We start from the raw sequence: 18253 nt of genomic DNA on the forward strand, positions 1-18253 counted from the left end.
AAACCTAAAGACTTTCAAACATCAACATGTCATTTATTAAATGTATTTGTGTCAAAATGACATATAAACATCTTTTCCTATTCTGTTTTGAATGGAAACGCTTCCAAAACGCTTGCGTGTCGTGTGAAAAATAGGCGTCGGTCCTATTTCTAGCATGCACGTATTTTTGAGACGTGCGTGTCACGCTGGCAGCGTGCAAGCTCTAACCTGTTAACATGGGAGCTGAAATATAAACGGACACGCCACGCAGCCAGTGTGAAGGAACCCTTATTCTATCTATGGCCTTAGAGAAGGGATCTCATAATTGATTGTAGATGTAAAAGACATAAAAACTCATATTGTACCCTTAGGTCATGAAAGGGGATCGTGTCAGGTTATTCTAATAGGAAGCGGTGTATGTGTGCCAGCCAGGAAGTGGGTTACAAACACAGTACAGCTGGCTCTATCTGGTAGCAATCTGATCTAATCTTAGAGCAGAATCAGTTCATGCCCAAAAGCGTTGAACATGTTTCATACAAAAGCTGCAGATAGACTGATAGTGTGTGGTGGGGGGATTAAAGGATGGACAGAAAAAGAAGAAAGAGTGGAAGACATGAAGAGAGAGAGAGAGAGAGAGAGAGAGAGAGAGAGAGAGAGAGAGAGAGTAAAACTGCAAGAACAAACTTAGACTTAGTTTGAAAGAGCTAATCAAAAAGATGAATTCTCTGTCAGAAGAAAACGTCTCAGAAATCAACATTAAAAGCCTTGACCTTCTGAGTGCACAGACATCTCTCTGAGCTGAAAGAATAATTGGAGTAGTTGAACAGTTTGAGCAAGTCAGTTTCAAAGTTCTGCTTCTACATCTTAAACACAGTAGACATCAGACTGCATCAGATCAGCCATACTGATTATGTAACTGGCATTTTTCATAAAAACCTATAAAAAGATCAGCTACATGACACACAGCAGAAACAACAGCACACTATATCATTAATCGTCACCAGGAGAGCTAATGTCAGGGTATTGTGCATTGAGCATAGCAAGAAACACTGTGACCTTATATTTTCCAAAAAGGAAGTTATGTTAAGAGCTTTTGAAATAACCTCAGAGATTAAGAAACAATGGGCCCTTCGCTGAGTCTCTTTGTTGTTAGCCCGTTGCTACTCCGCCAAGCTGTCGGAGCAAGCACTGAGCCCACACTGTCACTAACTGCGCCCCCGGAAGACAGCATCGCATTTCTGAAAAAAAAAGCGATTTCAAAGAGAAGCAGCTAACTGATGCTCTGTTAGCGCTGTTAGCGCTCCCGTTTCCAGTTGTAGCTGCAGCTGACCAAGAGAACATCCCACTGAAACTTTTACACATGTACTGCAAACCTGAACTTCTCTAGACATTTCCCAGAGGAGCTGTTGGATCGGACATCAGATGCTTTTTACCGTGCCAGCTCCAGAGTACAAAGTCTGGGTAATGTCTGATTGGCCCAAAGTGTAAGAATTCACAGCGACTAGTGGGCCTGTTGTAGCCTAGAAGTCTAGATGCACCCTAGCGGCAGCAAATTGAGCGTCTAGCAACTCTCCGTTGGCTTGCGAGCTGAAAAAACCAAACTCTAGTCAGGCCAATCACATTGTGTATAGAGTCGGTGGGCGGGCTTATGGCTGCTGCTGCTGGGAACAGCGGTCTTCTGGAAGACTTGGAGTTAAGCTTTTCTTTGAGAAAAGAACAAAAAACGGCACTGAAGTCATTCTTAAAAAAGGAAGATGTGGTCGGAGTTTTGCCGACCAGATACAGCAAAAGTTTAATCTATCAACTAGCTCCGCTACCTTCTTCGTTGCTCTACCTGGTAGTAGTGCTATCCTATTGCGTGGAGAGGGAATTTGAAAGACAACCGTTTATCCCGTCCCTCGGATTGAGTCCTGTCAATGGTGAGTTCCCAGACCCAGCATCTGGATGTGGGTCAGGCTAGGTCTTGTTGATGACTTTTCTGAAATGTTGATGAAAATAGGAAGAGGCAGAACGTTGGCATTTAGACAGATGAGGCAGCTGAAGAAAAAACACAAAACCAACAAGGCTCACGGTAGTTAAGGGAAGCTTCTTCTGGTGGCTTTTAGGTTTAGCTGTTACTAGGCAACAGCTTCTCCGACTTTGTGAGAAGTAGAGTCATATTCATCCCAGGGTTGATGGAGGCAAAAAAAAGAAAAACAGAACAAAATAATTCCTTAAATAGGATTATAAATGTAATTAAAGCTTTTTATGCAAAAGCAGAACCAACAACCCTGAAACTGAATGATGATGGACAGTTTAGCTTTTCATTGATTCACCAAAGTTATTCTAATTTAATGTCTGTCCACATCCAGCCCAGTACAGTCCAAATGAGCAGCAGTGTTCTGTTTTATTGAGGATACTACGGCTGCTGACACAGTATCCCAGAATGCAGTTAGCCCCAACCAGCTGGTATGGCAGAGGATTTAAGCCAGGCTCATTATTATGTGTATGGGTAACTCAGGCAAAAAAGTATTTAGATTTAAATATAAACAACAACAGGCTTTTATGAGAACTGACCTGTCATCTCAGCAGCGTCACTCTTATCATCGTCGCCGCTGATTGGTCCAAAGACGGTCAGCGAACTTAATGATGCTGTTGCAGCTGTGGGTGAGCGCACAGTCGTACAGGAGAGGGCGGAGCCTGTGGTCTGCCCGTCACTAGCTTACGGCCCAATCACAGAGGGGGCGGAGCCTGGGGTCTGCCCGTCAGGATCTCACGGTCCAGTCACAAAGGGGGCGGAGCCTGGGGTCTGCCCGTCAGGATCTCAGGGTCCAGTCACAGGGGGTGGAGCCTAAAGCAAAATATACAAATTAAAAACTAAACAAGAAAAAGAGCAAAGTTGAGGTGGAGCTCTAGACATGACAGCCGCCCACGACGCCATCTTAGTACCATCTTTTGAAAAGGGTCGGGAAACTTTTTCCGAAATAAGCTGGTTGAATCTGACATGTAAATGTGTGGGAATGATATGTGTCCACAACAGTATTTTCTGGTTGTTTCTGTACGGATCTCTGTTCACACTAAAGTGCCAAAACAGTAAGGAAACAGCTCCTATTATCAGCTCAGTTCAAAGAGGGAAAGTAAACCATGACATCAACGCTTTAAAACTGCGCGTGGGAGTGTTGGGGAACCACCGTGTCAGACTTTGAAACCTCAAAGTCAAAACAACATCAACATACTTTCATATACAGTTCATCATAAAAGGTAGATGACAATGACTTGATGACTTCCAGCCTATAATAAATCCAGAGTGCATTTTAAAACTAATTAGCGGGTAAGAGTGTTCAGCGTGCTCTCTTGTATTTTCCAGATCGAAGCCTGCAGTAAGGAGGCCGAGAAGATCGATTCCCTCATCAACTATGCCAGCCCCACGCTGGTCTCCCACGTCCCCCTCTCTGCCTTCCTCAATTCTGAGATCCAGACCTCCTCCATCCACTCGTCCGGGGGCCCTGGGCCTTCCCCTCTGCCCCCAGGCCTGTGCTTCCTGCTGGGCCTCCTCATGGCTGCAGCCTCTGTCCTCCAGCAGGTCTGAGTGCCTATCATCCCCTCCCAGCCTCTCCCTCACTAACTCTTGAGTCTTCCAAAGTACCCCCCCTCCCCCCTTCTTCCTGGGATGGCAGTATGTCCTGAGGTGAGTGTGCGCTCATGGAGCAGGAAGAAGCAGCGGCGGTGCCTTTTTCGACAATCATTCCTATTGGCTCACCTGCGTGTCAAACAATCAAGGCGGTGGAAAAGCTATTATTCTGGATTTTTTTTTGTATGAACAGTATTATTCAACACACTGGTTCTCCCTCAGTGACGTGTGATTAAGTGTTTGTGTGTGAGTGTGTGTGTGTGTGTGTGTGTGTGTGTGTGTGTGTGTGTGACTTCATACCAGCAGTGTTTCTCCACTAGTCCCAGCAGCAGCTCTCTGAAAGCTGTTAGGTGGGAATGTAAATTTCATGACTCACTCTGTCTCCTTCCGAGGCTTTGTGTGTGGGTTTACGTGTATGCGTGTGGGGGTGGGTGGGGGGGAACAGCTGGGCTGTCTGGCAGCACATCTGTCTGACAAATTAGCCACAATTCCCTCTGCCACACATACACTTTTACACACACTCACGCACAAAGATGGGTGTCACTCAGGCAGACTTCTCTGCTCAGCGTGACCCCCGTGTGTCAGATGGAGTGTGTACATGACGAGACTGCAAAGCGTGCACACAGTGTGCATCACAGCGTGTAGTAGCACAGCGTGTAGTAGCACAGCGTGTAGTAGCACAGTGTGTGCACGGTGCAGCCCGGTGTGTAGTGTGTAGCACAGTGCAGGATGTATATACATGTGAGGTGTATATGGACCTAGTGTTGAACCTCTAACCTCAGCAGTGTTAGTGCCATGCTCGTGGGCTGAGCCAGCTCAGATGAAACAAAGGGTTTTAACTACTGACCAAAGCAAGAAGTTGAAATATGAAGGGAGCCCAGGCTGTGCTGTGTTTTACCCAGCAGCCAGTGAAGCAGCTCAGAAACCTGCTAACACTTAATCTGATGTGGTGTCATCAAGTACCATTCAGACTGCATGGAAACTATGACTATCACAACACGATGAAGCATTCACAATGTAGATAAAGCGTTAATGGGCCAACTGTATAATTCTATGTATGACAGAAGACCGTAGCAGTGTTATTGTGCTCCGTATAACTCAAGTCGGGGGCATTTTCCAAGACATGACTCGTAACTTCACAAATGACAATTACTTTCATTTTCAATTCGTCTGATTATTCATTTTAATGAATCAACTCATTCAGTGTAGTCTATGAAATGTTCAAAAATCGATGGTGTGAGACCAGTGGTTCCCAAATCTACCATCGTCAGCACACGGTACATATGAGAGCAGCCTGTGGTGCGTTCACTGATGCTTCTGAAGTTGACGAGCTCCAGTATGTTGTCATTACTGACATTATGAAAGGTTGTTTATGCTTAGTTTATCGTTGAGCGTCCGTGACATGCAACACATGATAACTTAACTTTAAGCAGCTTTAACAACACCCTGAGGAGCACTGCCACCAGTCGCTGTCGGCAGGAAACCATCGCTTTGGAAGATGCTTAAGCCTGGTTCACACGGCAGGATAATTAGGCCGATTTTAACCCCGATTCATCCCTTCTGACAATCTTAAGGATGCTCCGATTATGGTAAAATAATCTGATCAGATATTCCTGCCGTGTGTGGTGTGTTAAGACTGCTCTCGTCTGCTCGGAAGGACGTCGGGACCGCTCCCATCTCAAATCGGGGATATCCAACATGTTGGATTGTTTTGGCCCGATTTCTCCTCGTGTGTGGTGTCCCCCGGGGACAAACGAGCACGCAGCCTGTGGACTGTGGCGTGTAGCCAATCAGAAAGCGAGGTGACGAGGCGGCGAGGAAAGCACCGGGAAACAAAATCAAAACAGCCGGCGGCATGGCGCACCAGAAAGTCCGGTGGACGTCGGAGATGGAGGGCCAACTCGTCGACCTGTGATAACGTTTTTTTTTTTTTTTTTCGGTTAAAAACAAACTACAGATTTTCGCCACTGCATCCTCTTCGTCCGCCATGATTGTTTACTCTGAAGTCACGTTTGATCTCGAGGGATTTTGCGAGATTTCCCGTCTGACCTGGGAATGCTCGGGAGTCAAATCGGTTCGTGTGTGATGTGTTGATTTTGCCGTGTGCTGCGCACCACACACTGTACGACCAAAACTGTTAGACCCGGGATTTTTTATCGCCGTGTGTGGAGTCTCTCAGGATTGGAAAATCGGCCGACAATTTTAAAATCGTCCCGTGTGAACCAGGCTTTAGTGTCTGATTTGGACTTGCAGGCATTTAGTTTTTCATAAAGTCAAAGAGGGAGATTTACAAAAAGGAATGGTCAACATTAGATATCCTGACTTTAAGACCCTAGTAGTGGGTCCTAGAATTGCCATAATTCAACTTGATAGACTTTTATGAGCTTCTTTTTGTCTGAGGTTTTATACTCTCCGAGCCCAAGCTGAGACGACCCTGCTGACATCACTGTGACATCATCAGGCGTGTGTTGCCTCTTATCTGTGTGCGCGTGTTTTTCGGGGAGCTCTGAGAGGCCAGTAGCTCGGAGAAACGTTAAAGAAGGGATGCTTACTGTCTGCACTTCTCAACTAGAAGCCATTTGGTAACAAAAGGACAATCAGCTCGTCGCTACCCACAATTCACTTTGGGTAGAGAAGATTTCCACAGTATGCCTTGCATATAATGTCTTATATGAAGTAATAATGGAAATGCAATAACTTTATATTTGTTAAGAAATGTCTATATTTGATGTGTATCTGATGATGATTGAGACAATGATCACCTATGTGCCATGTTTTTTTTAAAGCAAATAGCTGTTATTCTTTATTGCATGATGACAATTATGAAGTGTTTTTACTCCGAATGTACTTCAGTGTGCGTGTGTGTGTGTGTGTGTGTGTGTGTGTGTGTGTGTGTGTGTGTGTGTGTGTGTGTGTGTCTGCCTGTCCAGCACAAAGCATCCTTCCTCTAACATTAAGTATTACTGTGCTAGGCAGCTCTGTAGCCACGGCTCCTCCACCCATTATCATTATTATTATTATTATTATTATTATTATTATGATTATTATTATTATGTGTATGTCCTCTGGAGCCAACATGAATTTGGTTACTACAAGATGTTGTATGTCTTCATTGTTGTCTTTGATTGATTTGATTTAAAAGAATAGTTCAGCCTTTTGGGAACATTGCTTTTTCTCTGAAAGTTAGATATTCAGATGGATATCAATCTCATGTCTGTGTGTTAAATATGCAGCTGGTGTCCGGACACGGTTAGCTTAGCATAAAAGCAGGGGGAAACAGCTAGCCTGTCTCTGTCCAAAGTTCAAATGTAACCAAACCAACCAACCAGTCCTCCAAACCAAACCACCATATATGTCCTTTGTGGTGGCAGGAAATACAACCCACAGACTGTTTTCCGTCCTCATACCTAGACGTAACAGTCACGATATAAAAAGGTTTAGGCACCAAAACTACATAGTTAAGTTTAGAGAAAGCTGGTGGTTTGGGTTAAAACCAGTATATTTGTTGGGTTACTTCCCTTCCCCTAAAAAAATGAACACCTTGTATCTGCTATCTAGAGTTTTAGGGGGTTACTTGTTGGAGCTATATGTGGACAAAGTTTCTTTTATTGACTAGCTAACTAACAGTAGCTCCATCAAGTGCTCTCTGTTTTCGTGCGTCGAGATAATGACCAACCAGCGTTACATTTGATGGCTACATTCGGCAGATCTTGGAGACGACACGCTCTGTAATGAGCTGCGTGTTCCAGGCAGACAGCACATGGTCCCTGTATCACATGATGAAATATCATGGTATTTCTTTCTAACCCTAACCCTCCGACCCCTGTGCATGCTGGCTGTGACTGGACAATGGCTGTTTGAGGGAGGGGCTTAGGCTGAGCTTTGGAGGTGTTGGTACACAGTAAAAACAGAAGTGTTAATTTAACTCCTATCGAGTTGAATTTAACTCTGTTTCAGATAACATTTGGTCCCACTCGAAATCAGTGTAAAATTTACTCTTTGGTCAGTGTCAAATTTTTAGAGTTAATTCTACTCAATATTGTGTAAAAAATAACAATGAAATGTGTAAAAATATTTAACACTGTAGTTTAATCACACTGTTAAGAGTAATATGGTTACACTGTATAGAGTTAATTTAACTACAATTTTACTTTAAAAAAATGACACTTTAAAGTGTAATGATATTTACTTTTCATCTCTCTACAGTGTTTTTTTTTCTTCAGTATAAATAATATGATGCAGCGTTACTGAATTACATAACTATCAATACTATCAAATGAAATCAAGCACAATAACAAGATGACAGCACCCACATTTATTGAAAAAAAAAAAAATGATTTCAATGTCAGTGAATTTACATTGCAAACCCATTGCCTTGTCTATGACAGAGAAGTATAACATCATAAAAATGTTCACCAGAGAAAGCAATATGGCACAACAAGGAGAGCTGTGTCATTTCCTCCATATGACATTTGTATGTCAAAAGGCCTAGGGTAGTGCAGGTTGTCGACATGAAAACAAACTAAATCATGCTTTGATCTGATCACCTCATATGCATGGAAATGTTCTTGAAAGGTTACTGTAACTAAAGGCACGGTGAGTAGCAACAGTTTTTCACACATTATCAGAACTGACTCAATCTGATAAAACAAGGGCACTTCAGATTCAACTTTGCCACAGATAACCAAGTGTGGGCGATAAACAAACCCATTATGTTTAGCCCAATTAACCTTCATAACCTGAATGCTACTGGGCACTTGCATTGCCATAGCAATTCCAGAACCTCCTTTTACCATATTTAAAGCCACCATTTTTCCTGGACCAATATCTAACCGACTAAAAGTTGTTGAACTTCGCCAACTATATGCCATATGATTCTGATGCTTTTTTGCCAGCGTTTTGGTAATATTTTTAAACGATTTAAGCTGTTTTTTGAAAAAATTATGTTTGCCTTCATACCTCATACACCAACTATGAAGTACAGGCCCTATTTTCTGGATGCAGCGGGGATAGTGGATAAGAAAATGGTGCTTTGGTAGAAGTTTTTTCTGAGGATACAACTTCTTAAACAGTGTATGATGATCACAATTAAATGTTTTAAATATACACATAGACCTTGAGATAACATGGGCGAGAATATAATGTTAATTATTTGAAGTAATAAAAGAAGCAGGCCCCAGTGTTCGTCAGTAGAAGTTACCAAATCTCCAAAGATAAGAGGTACATTCCTAAGTAAGCACCAGGACTGAACTGCATTCAGTCCCAGATCATTAGATCCTTCACCTAAATTAACAGCCACAGGCCTATTGTTTCTCTCCAGGAAACCATAATCAAAACTTTGTATTCTTGAATGTATTTCTCCTGAACGTAACATGTTTTTCCTTCAAATACAGAAATAATAACTTCAATTCGTACTGGCCCACCCCTTCTAACACATCATGCATCACATCAACTGAGAAGTTCTCAGTTGTGTGAAAATACATCAATGAATTTAATATGCATGACCTTTTCACACCAAAAACATATGGAAGGGATGGATTACAAGCCATTTCTTGACAGTGAGCAGTGTGCATATCTTTGGTGCGTAAAACTATTTTGGAAGAATCTTCAGAGAATTCTGTTTGAAAGTCCTCCTTTTCCGCTAAACAGAACCTGCAACAGTACCTTGCACTGAAAGACTCCACCAGACCAAACAAACTATGCAAACCCAAATTATCACCTGTTACCTGTACTACAGTGCCACGTACATAACCACTGTATAATGGAATCTCAATACCATCACTCTCTAACACTTTAATGTCTCGAACAATGGGAGCAAAAATTTCACTAAAACCATACCGTTTAACATCTTGAGTATGAAATAAGGCGCACAGGTGTATGTTAGCCAAAAAAGAATTCCATTTTGGAGAGAAGTTTCTTAAAGTAAAATATACTCCACCCAATTTATGAATACCTCGCTTAGAACCCAGAGGGTTGGCGACCTCAAAATCATCATAGAACATCTGGACCTGTATTGTCTGCTTCTCAGTTGAGAACAGGGGGTGACTTTTAAAAAAAGATCCATCACAAATATCTCTCAGTCTAGAGTTGCTGGTAGCTGAGCTTTGCAACATTTCTGCAACATACTGACTTTTAAATATTGACTGCAGTGTAGATAAAATTGGAATATACATGAATTTATCTTGAACTACTACCTGATCATATGTTCCAGTCTTTTTATTTCGTCTTGTGTCAAATCTTGAACCAATCACACATTCAACTGGTTCTACTATTTCCCACTTGGCAGTCATAAATTTTGATCGCTTGTATTCCGAATTTAGAATTGTGAAAGGATTCTCTAACCCCTCAAAACACGCCTCAACTTTCTTGCACATTTCGGTTTCTCTTTCATTACTAAATACATGCTTTATCACTGTCTCTTTAGCATGCTGATGGATATCTTGAACGATCTCTTCCATGGAATTCACTACAGAATTCACTGTACTTTGGCCAACACCTGCTGCCTTTAGATCAGAAATTACAGCTGCACAACTATTTACAATGTATGGCAAAAGTAACTCTGACTCAGCCTCTAAACATTCAGTCGACATTTCAACGTGAGAAACATTACTTGTGTTGACGGTACTTTGAGGATATGAAAGATCATCTTCTACAGAATCAACTAAACTGCTTCCATGGCACTTATTAAGATGCTTTCTAAAACGAGAAAAGCTACCAAAAGAACGTGTGCATCCTTCTTGACCACATTTCAGAAAAAGAGTCCTGCCTGTACATAGCCCATGAATTACCTTAAGGTGCTTAACAAGGTTGTTTGGACTTCCATGGTCACTTTTGCAAAGAAAACACTAAATAGTTTTATCTCAACGCACCATTCTTGCTCGCAACTCTGCAACTCTAGGAGTCTCCTTTGTTTCCCCCATGTCGATGTTATAGATGGTTGTTTGCACAAATGTGAAAAAGCTGCTCAAGGAAGAACTGTATGACGTACCAAAGACGTAATGGGCTTTAAAGACTTCGTCAAAAGCTCCTACTGAACCTGTTGCCTTGCATGGAACTGCATGCTTGTCAACCACAATGAAGTAGGAGTGAATGCTGCTCTGTGTGGATCCCTGGGCGAGAAGGTAGGGCTGACTGCTTTGGGTGATGTTGTCTAGATGCTGCTGCACACTGGTTCCAACCTACAACAAAACACATTCAACAGAATTGTTTTGGTGACTAATCTCTGACAATAGATCAGATCACCTCAAACTGTGCACAAGATTGACGTGATGGAAGATATATTTTAAACAACTGTTAAGCATACCTTTTGAAATCTGATGAGTTGATCTACAGCTTGATATGCAGACATCCTTCCCGGCCTCTTTCTACCTTGTGCAGATGGTGGTAGCAAATGTAGCAGCAGCAAGATGGCAGACATGTCACTGTCCCAGCCTACAAATAAGTAAATAAAAACCTGGTTAACATTATGCCATAGCATAACATTCAAATTGACAACTTGCACCATTACGGAAATGTATACTGGACGCCTACATAATAAAAAGTAAAACAGTTCATTCATACCATTCTCAACTTCAGCAGCTGACTCAGCATTGCGCATCAAATCCAAGAGTTCTGTGGTGGGTACAAGTCCATGGCTTTCCTTTATTACTTTTGCTTTGAAAGTGGTTGACCACTTCTCCAAGAATTTGTTGGCCGTGGCCTCACCAAACAGAAGTCTGAAATCTTGTTCTATCTGCAATGTAACACACAAAGACAGAAATGATGAGTGTTACCTGATGCTACATTGGATATTTTGGTGATGCAATGAATTAAGTTGTCATACCAGTCCTGGTGTGTCCAGAAATCTTGGGAAGACCAAGAAGACATCTGATGATTTGGCTTCATCGTTGACCATTACTTGCCGATATGTGAAGGTCATTTTCATCTTCTCACGGACAGTGTTTTCATCGGCAGAGTGTCTCAAAACAGCAATAGCTGCTTCCACATCCTCATCAGATGGCTCTCTGTCATAGGTGAAGGGCTGACGACCACGGCCTGGCCCACCAACTTAAGACAAAATACAATGTTAAGAAGTCCTTTCTGTACAATTCACAAGTCACCATTATAATTATATGTCACTGATCAGTAAACATACCTTTAGGAGATTTGCTGACTGAGGCACCTCTTTCCTCTGCTGTTTTTCTTTGTATGGTCTTCAATCGCCATGCAAGGTATCCCGAACCACTCTCCGGATCGTAGTAATGTTCCTATGTGATTATAAATAAATTATAAAGGAGTACTATTCCCATTTCAAAGAGTGAATATGTGCATAATGTTGCAATAACCCATTTAGTTACATATCCATGCTGTGAGTATGGGTCTTCTAGATAGGGAAACAAAGCTACTATCCCCTGTGCATACGTCACTCTGACACTTTTGGGGGGGGATGTCCTAGCATATGAATTCAAAGTTAACATCACACTGAATTGACATTGCACAACACATTTTACATAATTAATAACTGTAAAATAATAACAATGTTTCTTTGCAGCCCATCTATATGCTTAATGCTTACCCATGTGTTTCTGTCATCTCAGCAGCAAGTATGTTAATCATCTGTCTTCTGGTGGCATCTGTCAGAGATTTGGTTTTTCCATACTCTTGCATAATGCGTTCACCACCAGGCTTTGATGTTAGGATTTTTTCAATCAACTATAGGTGGAATAAAATGTGCTTTCCGTAATTGTAAAACCATATGTAATGCTAAAAAAATAGTTATCTTAAGAACACTTCCCATGATGAAACAACATTCAGATTGGACTTAACAGCAACTTGACCACTTACCGCTTTTGCCTCATAGTTTATGTGGCATGGCCTTTTAGGCTGGCTTCCTTCGCAAGCGGCTACTTCTTCAACATGGTCACACAGTGAAATTCAGAATGACGGTGTCATCAGATGTACCCGAGCATGATGATGATTGAGAAGTATCTGTTCATTATGAAATTTGTGCAAAACATAGAAACATATTACAAGAAACTGTTATTTTTAAGACAATAAATGTTCTCATTCTTTAAACTAAACAAACTAATTTGTGAATTGTCTGAATGAATACCAAGTCCATTGCCCAGCATGATTCTGAAAGTTCCAGGTGACTCCTTCACTATTTCTTCAAAAACATCTGAGTCAACTTCTGTGTCAGACTGGTCATACACCTTAATGTCTGGCTGTCTGCTTTCTGGTATGTTGAATTTTAGACACACTGTTTAAAAAAACACAAAAAACATCAAGGTCATATTTAAGTTTGCCTCATGTATTCACAAAATGATGAAAGACAAGGATCTACACCTGATTTTATGTTACTGAAAATATAAAGCACAGCAGAAATGATTATGGACCTAACTAGATATCATAAGATAATAGCTTAACTCTTGTGTTGTCTTCGGATCAAATTTGACCCGTTTTTCAAAATATCTATATCAGAAATATGGGTTTCTTTTTAACTAGCTACCTAATTTGGATGATTCCACACATCACGCTTCGCAAGTACAACAAAAGATAGGATCTCTACTTTCATTGACTTGTGGGTGTTTTATAAATAAAAAAAAAAAGAAATTAGCATTTGAAAAAAAAAATAATGTTTCAAAACCAGACTGAACGTTGACATTTAACCTCCTGTAATTATCCTTCCTTTAATATGAGTCTAAATTATTCATAATTTCTGCTTTTTTTTAACTCAAGAATTAGGTAGGCCTATAATTTCATATAAATGAGGCGTACAGACCATGAATTCCAAAATAGTTTAAAACTGGTAATAAGTTGGTGTTAGTGGTGTTTATAAATGGTAGTGAAAAGAAGCGTTAAACGTCAAAAAAGGAGCCCAAAACATTGAAAAAAAGAGACAAAATTGTCGCTAAAAGAGAAGAAAACGTCAGAAGAAGTGTGGATTTTCAGGACAAGTAGACTACATGGTCGAATGGAAGACCACACAAGGGTTAATGCTGTATTATTTTGTCATTAGGGTGATATATATTGCTTTAACCTAATATACCCACCTTCTTTCAAGAAAGCATTGAATGTCAGCTCGGACAACTTGACGTATTTCTGCTCTTCCCCGAGCTGAACGCGCAACAGCATTTTGCCTCTGTTAACAAAGAAAATATATATTCAAAATCATCATTTAGGGCTGGTTCAACTAAGAGTTAGCTACCTATCCATTTCTCTCAGTAGTGCTACGCAATGCACTATGCATTACTTAGACGTTACACTGCAATTACAAAGGCTGAAGAAGACAAAGTTGTACTGGCTGAATATAACGTTAGGCTACTATTTTCTGCAGCAAATGGGTGTAGGCTAGTTAAAGTTTAGAGGCACGTTGTCCCATTAGCTACCAAATAACTATGTGCCAAAGTTAGCTAGCTCATTAGCTATTTTAGTTCGAACAGTAACCGTTAAAATAGTTAAGCAATGTTAAACAAACCCGTCATGCAATCAGTGATCTAAGTTATCGTTTTATAACACCAACAGCTAGCTAACTATCAGAAGCATGCTAACATTACCAGTGTATATAAAAAAAACAGATTAACCTTAGTGTAGGGAAGCCTGGGAAGCTAACAATAACGTTAGCTAACAATACTATCTGTATAAATGTTTTGTTGTTAGCGAACGTTATTTTACGTATTTACCATTCTGACCAACTTCATTCGTGAAAATATTGCAACACATAAAGAAAGACAGTTACCGATACTGATTGCTAGCTAACCCCATGGCAAGCACAATCACCATGCCAAACTGTAGTGTCCTTCAAACGAACTGATTAAGTTAATGTTACCCATTTTTAGCCATATGAAACAGCAACCCATTCACAAAAATATCCAACATATTCCACGGGCATATCATATAACAGTTATTACTGTCAAACATCTGAATTGACAAGCTAATTTAGCTGACTGATGACGAGCTCACTGCAAGGGGGACCGCCGCATGGAACTCGTAATATGACCTCAACTAACATCAGCACAACTCTAAAACTGTGTAAAGTTAAAAAAATACCGGTTTGGTGTTGACAACACAGGGATGTTACTTACCTAGCAATATCAGTGACCTACTCCTTTGCAATCTTCCTCCACCAATGTACGTGCCAAACTTCAGTACAGCAGAGTGGCGGGTATTTATCACTGCTGTAGAGTTGAAATTGTCACTGCGTATCTGCAGATTTTTACACTCACTCTTAACTCTACTGATAGAGCAACTTTACTCTCTAAAATGTTGAAAATACTCTATCTGGGTTAAAATAACTTTACTCTGAAATATTAACACCCCATTTTTTACTGTGAAGGTGTATCGTTGAACTTTGGACAGAGCCAGGCTAGCTGTTTCTCCCTGCTTTCTCCCTGGTCTTGGTGCTAAGCTAAGCTAAGCTACATACTGTATGTGCTGTGTCCAGCTTCCATATTCAACACACAGACATGAGATTGATATCCATCTTCTCGTCTCACTCTCAGAGAGAAATCTAATCAGCAAGTCTACCAAAATGTAAAACTAGTCATATGTTGTGATGTTTTGTGGATGTTTTACAGCCAACATGGCCACCCTGAGGGGAACAAACTTTAAGCAGGATGCTCATTTCTCCTGTCTGTCCATCTGATGTGATGCAGTGTAACTAAAGCAGTCACCTTTATAAAGTGTTACCTTTACCTCTTACCTAAATTGTCCATGGTTTATAAGGTTCCCTGGGTGTGTTCTTGTCTTGCTTCATCACTGTGTTTGACTCTGTAAAAGAATTGGAAGAAAGAGGATGCATATCTCATGAAATATAAAAAAAGCAATACCACAACCAAGAAAGTTTGTAATGTGTTTCAACACAGCTCAGCATCGCTCCTGAGGCTAGCTGTCCAGCCCCCCGCCCCGCCCCTTGATCCAGCCTTTATGCTAGGCTAAGCTAACCACATACTTAACTCAAAGACATGTGATTGATTTCATTCTGAACATCTCCCAAAAGAAACCGTCCTTTACCAGAGAGCAGCTGCTGTCGGGAAATCTGTCAACTCCTGGCTCTCTGTGGCACATGTGCACGATTCTAAAAGCCACATTCTGTCAGAGGAGTTTAAGCCTGCTTTATTACATTTCTTCATGCTTTAACCCTCATGTTGTCCTCGGGTCAAATTTGACTCGTTTTCAAAACTTCTATATCAGAACTATGGGTTTCTTTTTAACCAAATTACTCAAAAAATTGCAAGTACTCGATTACTACTTTCATTGAATTGTGGGTATTCAATTTTATAGCATTTGAAAAAACTTGAAATGGTTTCATAACCTGACTAAACTTTGACATACACACGTCTGTGATTCTCCACCAACATATACGTTCCTCTAATATTTCAAAATCATTCATCATTTCAAAATTAGGTATAATCTCCTATACATGAGATTTATTGACCATGAATTCCAAAAATACGTGTAAAACTATTGGTAATAAGCTGGTGTTAGTGAAAAATAGCATCGGAAACGTGGCGAAAAAAGTGACTAAAACATTGAAAAAAGTGACAAAAACGTCAGAAAATGTGTCAAAAATATAAAAAAAACGGTCCAAAAAGTATTAATTTTGACCCAGAAGGACAACAAGTGCATGGTTGAGCAGAAGACAACACAAGGGTTAATGAATTCACCAGTGACCTATTACCAACCAAACAACTGTTATTGAGGTCGGTATCCACACGGGCCTTTCCTTTGCTCCTAATTACTTTTTGAATGTTCCCATTTGACAATGATAAGAAGGAGGCCTTTCTTTGTGGGCCAAGTTAGAGAGCACAGTGGTGGCAGCAGCTCAGTCTGTGAGGGTCGCTGGTTCAAGTCCCCGTCTGGACCAGGTACGAGTGTGGACAGATAGCAGGAGAGGACATGGAGAGTCTCGCTCTGATATCTCTCCATTAATGAATGTGCCCTGTTGGTGCGAGTGTAAAAATGTAATTTCCCCTCGCAATCAATAAAGTCTTCTTCACATAGAAAATATTGTATTAATGCAGTTTCTCTGCTGTGGTATATTTGATGGGTTTTCATAAATTCTGTATAGCTCTCACAAATGCTTCTAGTTTGTCTGTCCAGAGGAGTTATTTGTATAGTTATGGTTTCTTTAATCAAATGTTCCATTTAGGAGGATCAGTTACTCTTTCTGGATTCAAACCTCTGATCTCTCAGTTTCAAGTCAATTACATCACCCATCTGAAAACTAAAACAGAAGTTAGAGTGTGTGCAGCTTTCAGTAGGAGGTGGGTGAAGATTGACTTATTCAAGTATTATTTCCAATGTTTTGTAATCGAAATGTTAACCTTCGAGGATAGGGGAATCTTATTGAGTATCTATTTATACTTGGGTTGTTTGCATTAACAGCACAAGGTAAAGAAATACAATTAATAGCAATAGTAAATAGCAGTCAACACTAACAGCAGCTGAGGCTGAAAGGAGTGCCAAGTATTTGGTCGTAAACCAAAGTGTTGGATGGTGGTGCTAAAGAAAAGGTTATGGGCTCACCAACATTATCACAATTGACAAATCCTTGGGGCAGCATGGATGAGTGTACAGGGCATGGCAATCTATCCAAGACTATTCAAGGGGATCGCAAAGTCATTAGGATTCATCCTCTGGGGAACAAGAATGATTAATTGTGACATGTCACTAAAAAAACAAAAGCTTCAACCTGCTAGTGGCGCTAGAGGGAAAGTGGGGGATCACTAAAAATAAGCTATAGATTCATCCTATGGGGAACATGAATGTCTGGACAACACTGAATGTGTCCAGTAGTTGTTGAGATATTTCAGTCTGGCGGGCCAACCGAGCAACACCGCCATCCCTACAGAGCCATGCTGCTAGCATGACTACGAATACAGATTAGTGCAGCTTTACCTTTACCTTCAGCCAAACCAATGTCCTGTAAAGGCTCTGACACGCCAACCCGACGGGCAACCGTCGGCAGAAAAGGCAGTGGGACTGATCAGTCGGCTCCCGTCTCTCAAAAAAGTGCCTCGGAACACACCGAAGCGATGCCGACTTGAGCGTACATTCTGCCCGTGCGCGAGACGTAATACATCTCGATAACAGCAGGCGGCGCTAATCTGCATTGTTTCGCCCAAAAAATGAAAACCGGAAATGATGGAACATCTCTCTAGACCTAGTAAACACAGAACACGCTGTCGTCAGTCATTGTTTTCATCAGAGAGGATTGATAGTAGTCAAGAAGGATTGTTGTTGCCATACGATGGCTAGTAACAAGAAGATACTGGCGTTGTCGGCTAGTCAAGGGTTAGCACTCCACCAATCAGATTGGTCATTGAGTCCGACTGGATTCAACAAGTCAAATCGGCCAAAATGGATGCCGACGGCTCCTCCGACTGACGACGACACGGAACACACCGAACAGACTCGAGTCACTGACCTCGCCAGACTGTCCGACGGCCGATAATCAGGTTGGTGTGTCAGAGCCTTAACCCGTTCTGCTCTTTGAGGAGCATAGGTCAGTCAGGAACTTTCCCCAGCTGATTCGCTGTTGGGCAGTCTTCTCTGCTTCCTTTTAGGATGATGATGATGTCAGCATTTGGGAAAAAAGATGTGAAAAGCCAAAAGGTGGAAATATTACGTTGTTGGAAATAAACACATTATATCAGTTTTCTAGATATCGAGTTAACAATTATT

General features: G+C 41.1%; 3 protein-coding genes across 3 annotated transcripts in view; 1 reads left to right on the top strand and 2 right to left on the bottom strand.

The window, feature by feature from the left end:
• reck (reversion-inducing-cysteine-rich protein with kazal motifs) overlaps nt 1-5091 on the top strand; it is a 68866-nt gene extending 63775 nt beyond the window's left edge. The window contains exon 21 of the mRNA XM_031320466.2: nt 3326-5091. Coding sequence (XP_031176326.1) covers nt 3326-3547 — 222 coding nt within the window. The 3' untranslated portion in view covers nt 3548-5091. The remainder of the gene's footprint in view (nt 1-3325) is intronic.
• A 2794-nt stretch (nt 5092-7885) lies between these two features.
• Nucleotides 7886-10909, bottom strand: LOC116065022. The gene is made up of 2 exons (XM_031320473.2): nt 10893-10909; nt 7886-10767 (listed from the first exon to the last, which is right to left on the bottom strand). The coding sequence occupies exon 2, from the start codon at nt 10177-10179 to the stop codon at nt 8920-8922; it is 1260 nt and encodes a 419-aa protein (XP_031176333.1). The 5' UTR covers nt 10180-10767; nt 10893-10909; the 3' UTR covers nt 7886-8919.
• On the bottom strand, nt 10450-12845 carry LOC116065076. The gene is made up of 7 exons (XM_031320534.2): nt 12413-12845; nt 12144-12280; nt 11926-12019; nt 11724-11835; nt 11412-11635; nt 11238-11321; nt 10450-10767 (listed from the first exon to the last, which is right to left on the bottom strand). Exons 2-7 carry the CDS (start codon nt 12233-12235, stop codon nt 10450-10452), a joined length of 924 nt encoding a protein of 307 aa, XP_031176394.1. The 5' UTR covers nt 12236-12280; nt 12413-12845.
• Nucleotides 12846-18253: the final 5408 nt, after the last annotated feature.

The sequence above is a fragment of the Sander lucioperca genome, chromosome 23 (assembly GCF_008315115.2).
Source record: "Sander lucioperca isolate FBNREF2018 chromosome 23, SLUC_FBN_1.2, whole genome shotgun sequence".
NCBI lineage: Eukaryota > Metazoa > Chordata > Actinopteri > Perciformes > Percidae > Sander > Sander lucioperca.

What these genes read in the sequence shown, in the direction of transcription:
- LOC116065076 (XM_031320534.2), bottom strand. Translation starts at nt 12,235, where the DNA reads ATGCAAGAGTATGGAAAAACCAAATCTCTGACAGATGCCACCAGAAGA. An exon ending in CATACTCACAGCATGGATAT is followed by an intron (nt 11,836 to 11,925) that starts GTAACTAAATGG and finishes ATAATCACATAG; the next exon opens with GAACATTACTACGATCCGGA. An exon ending in CAACCACTTTCAAAGCAAAA is followed by an intron (nt 10,768 to 11,237) that starts GTAATAAAGGAA and finishes GTTTTGTTGTAG; the next exon opens with GTTGGAACCAGTGTGCAGCA.
- LOC116065022 (XM_031320473.2), bottom strand. Translation starts at nt 10,179, where the DNA reads ATGTCGACTGAATGTTTAGAGGCTGAGTCAGAGTTACTTTTGCCATAC.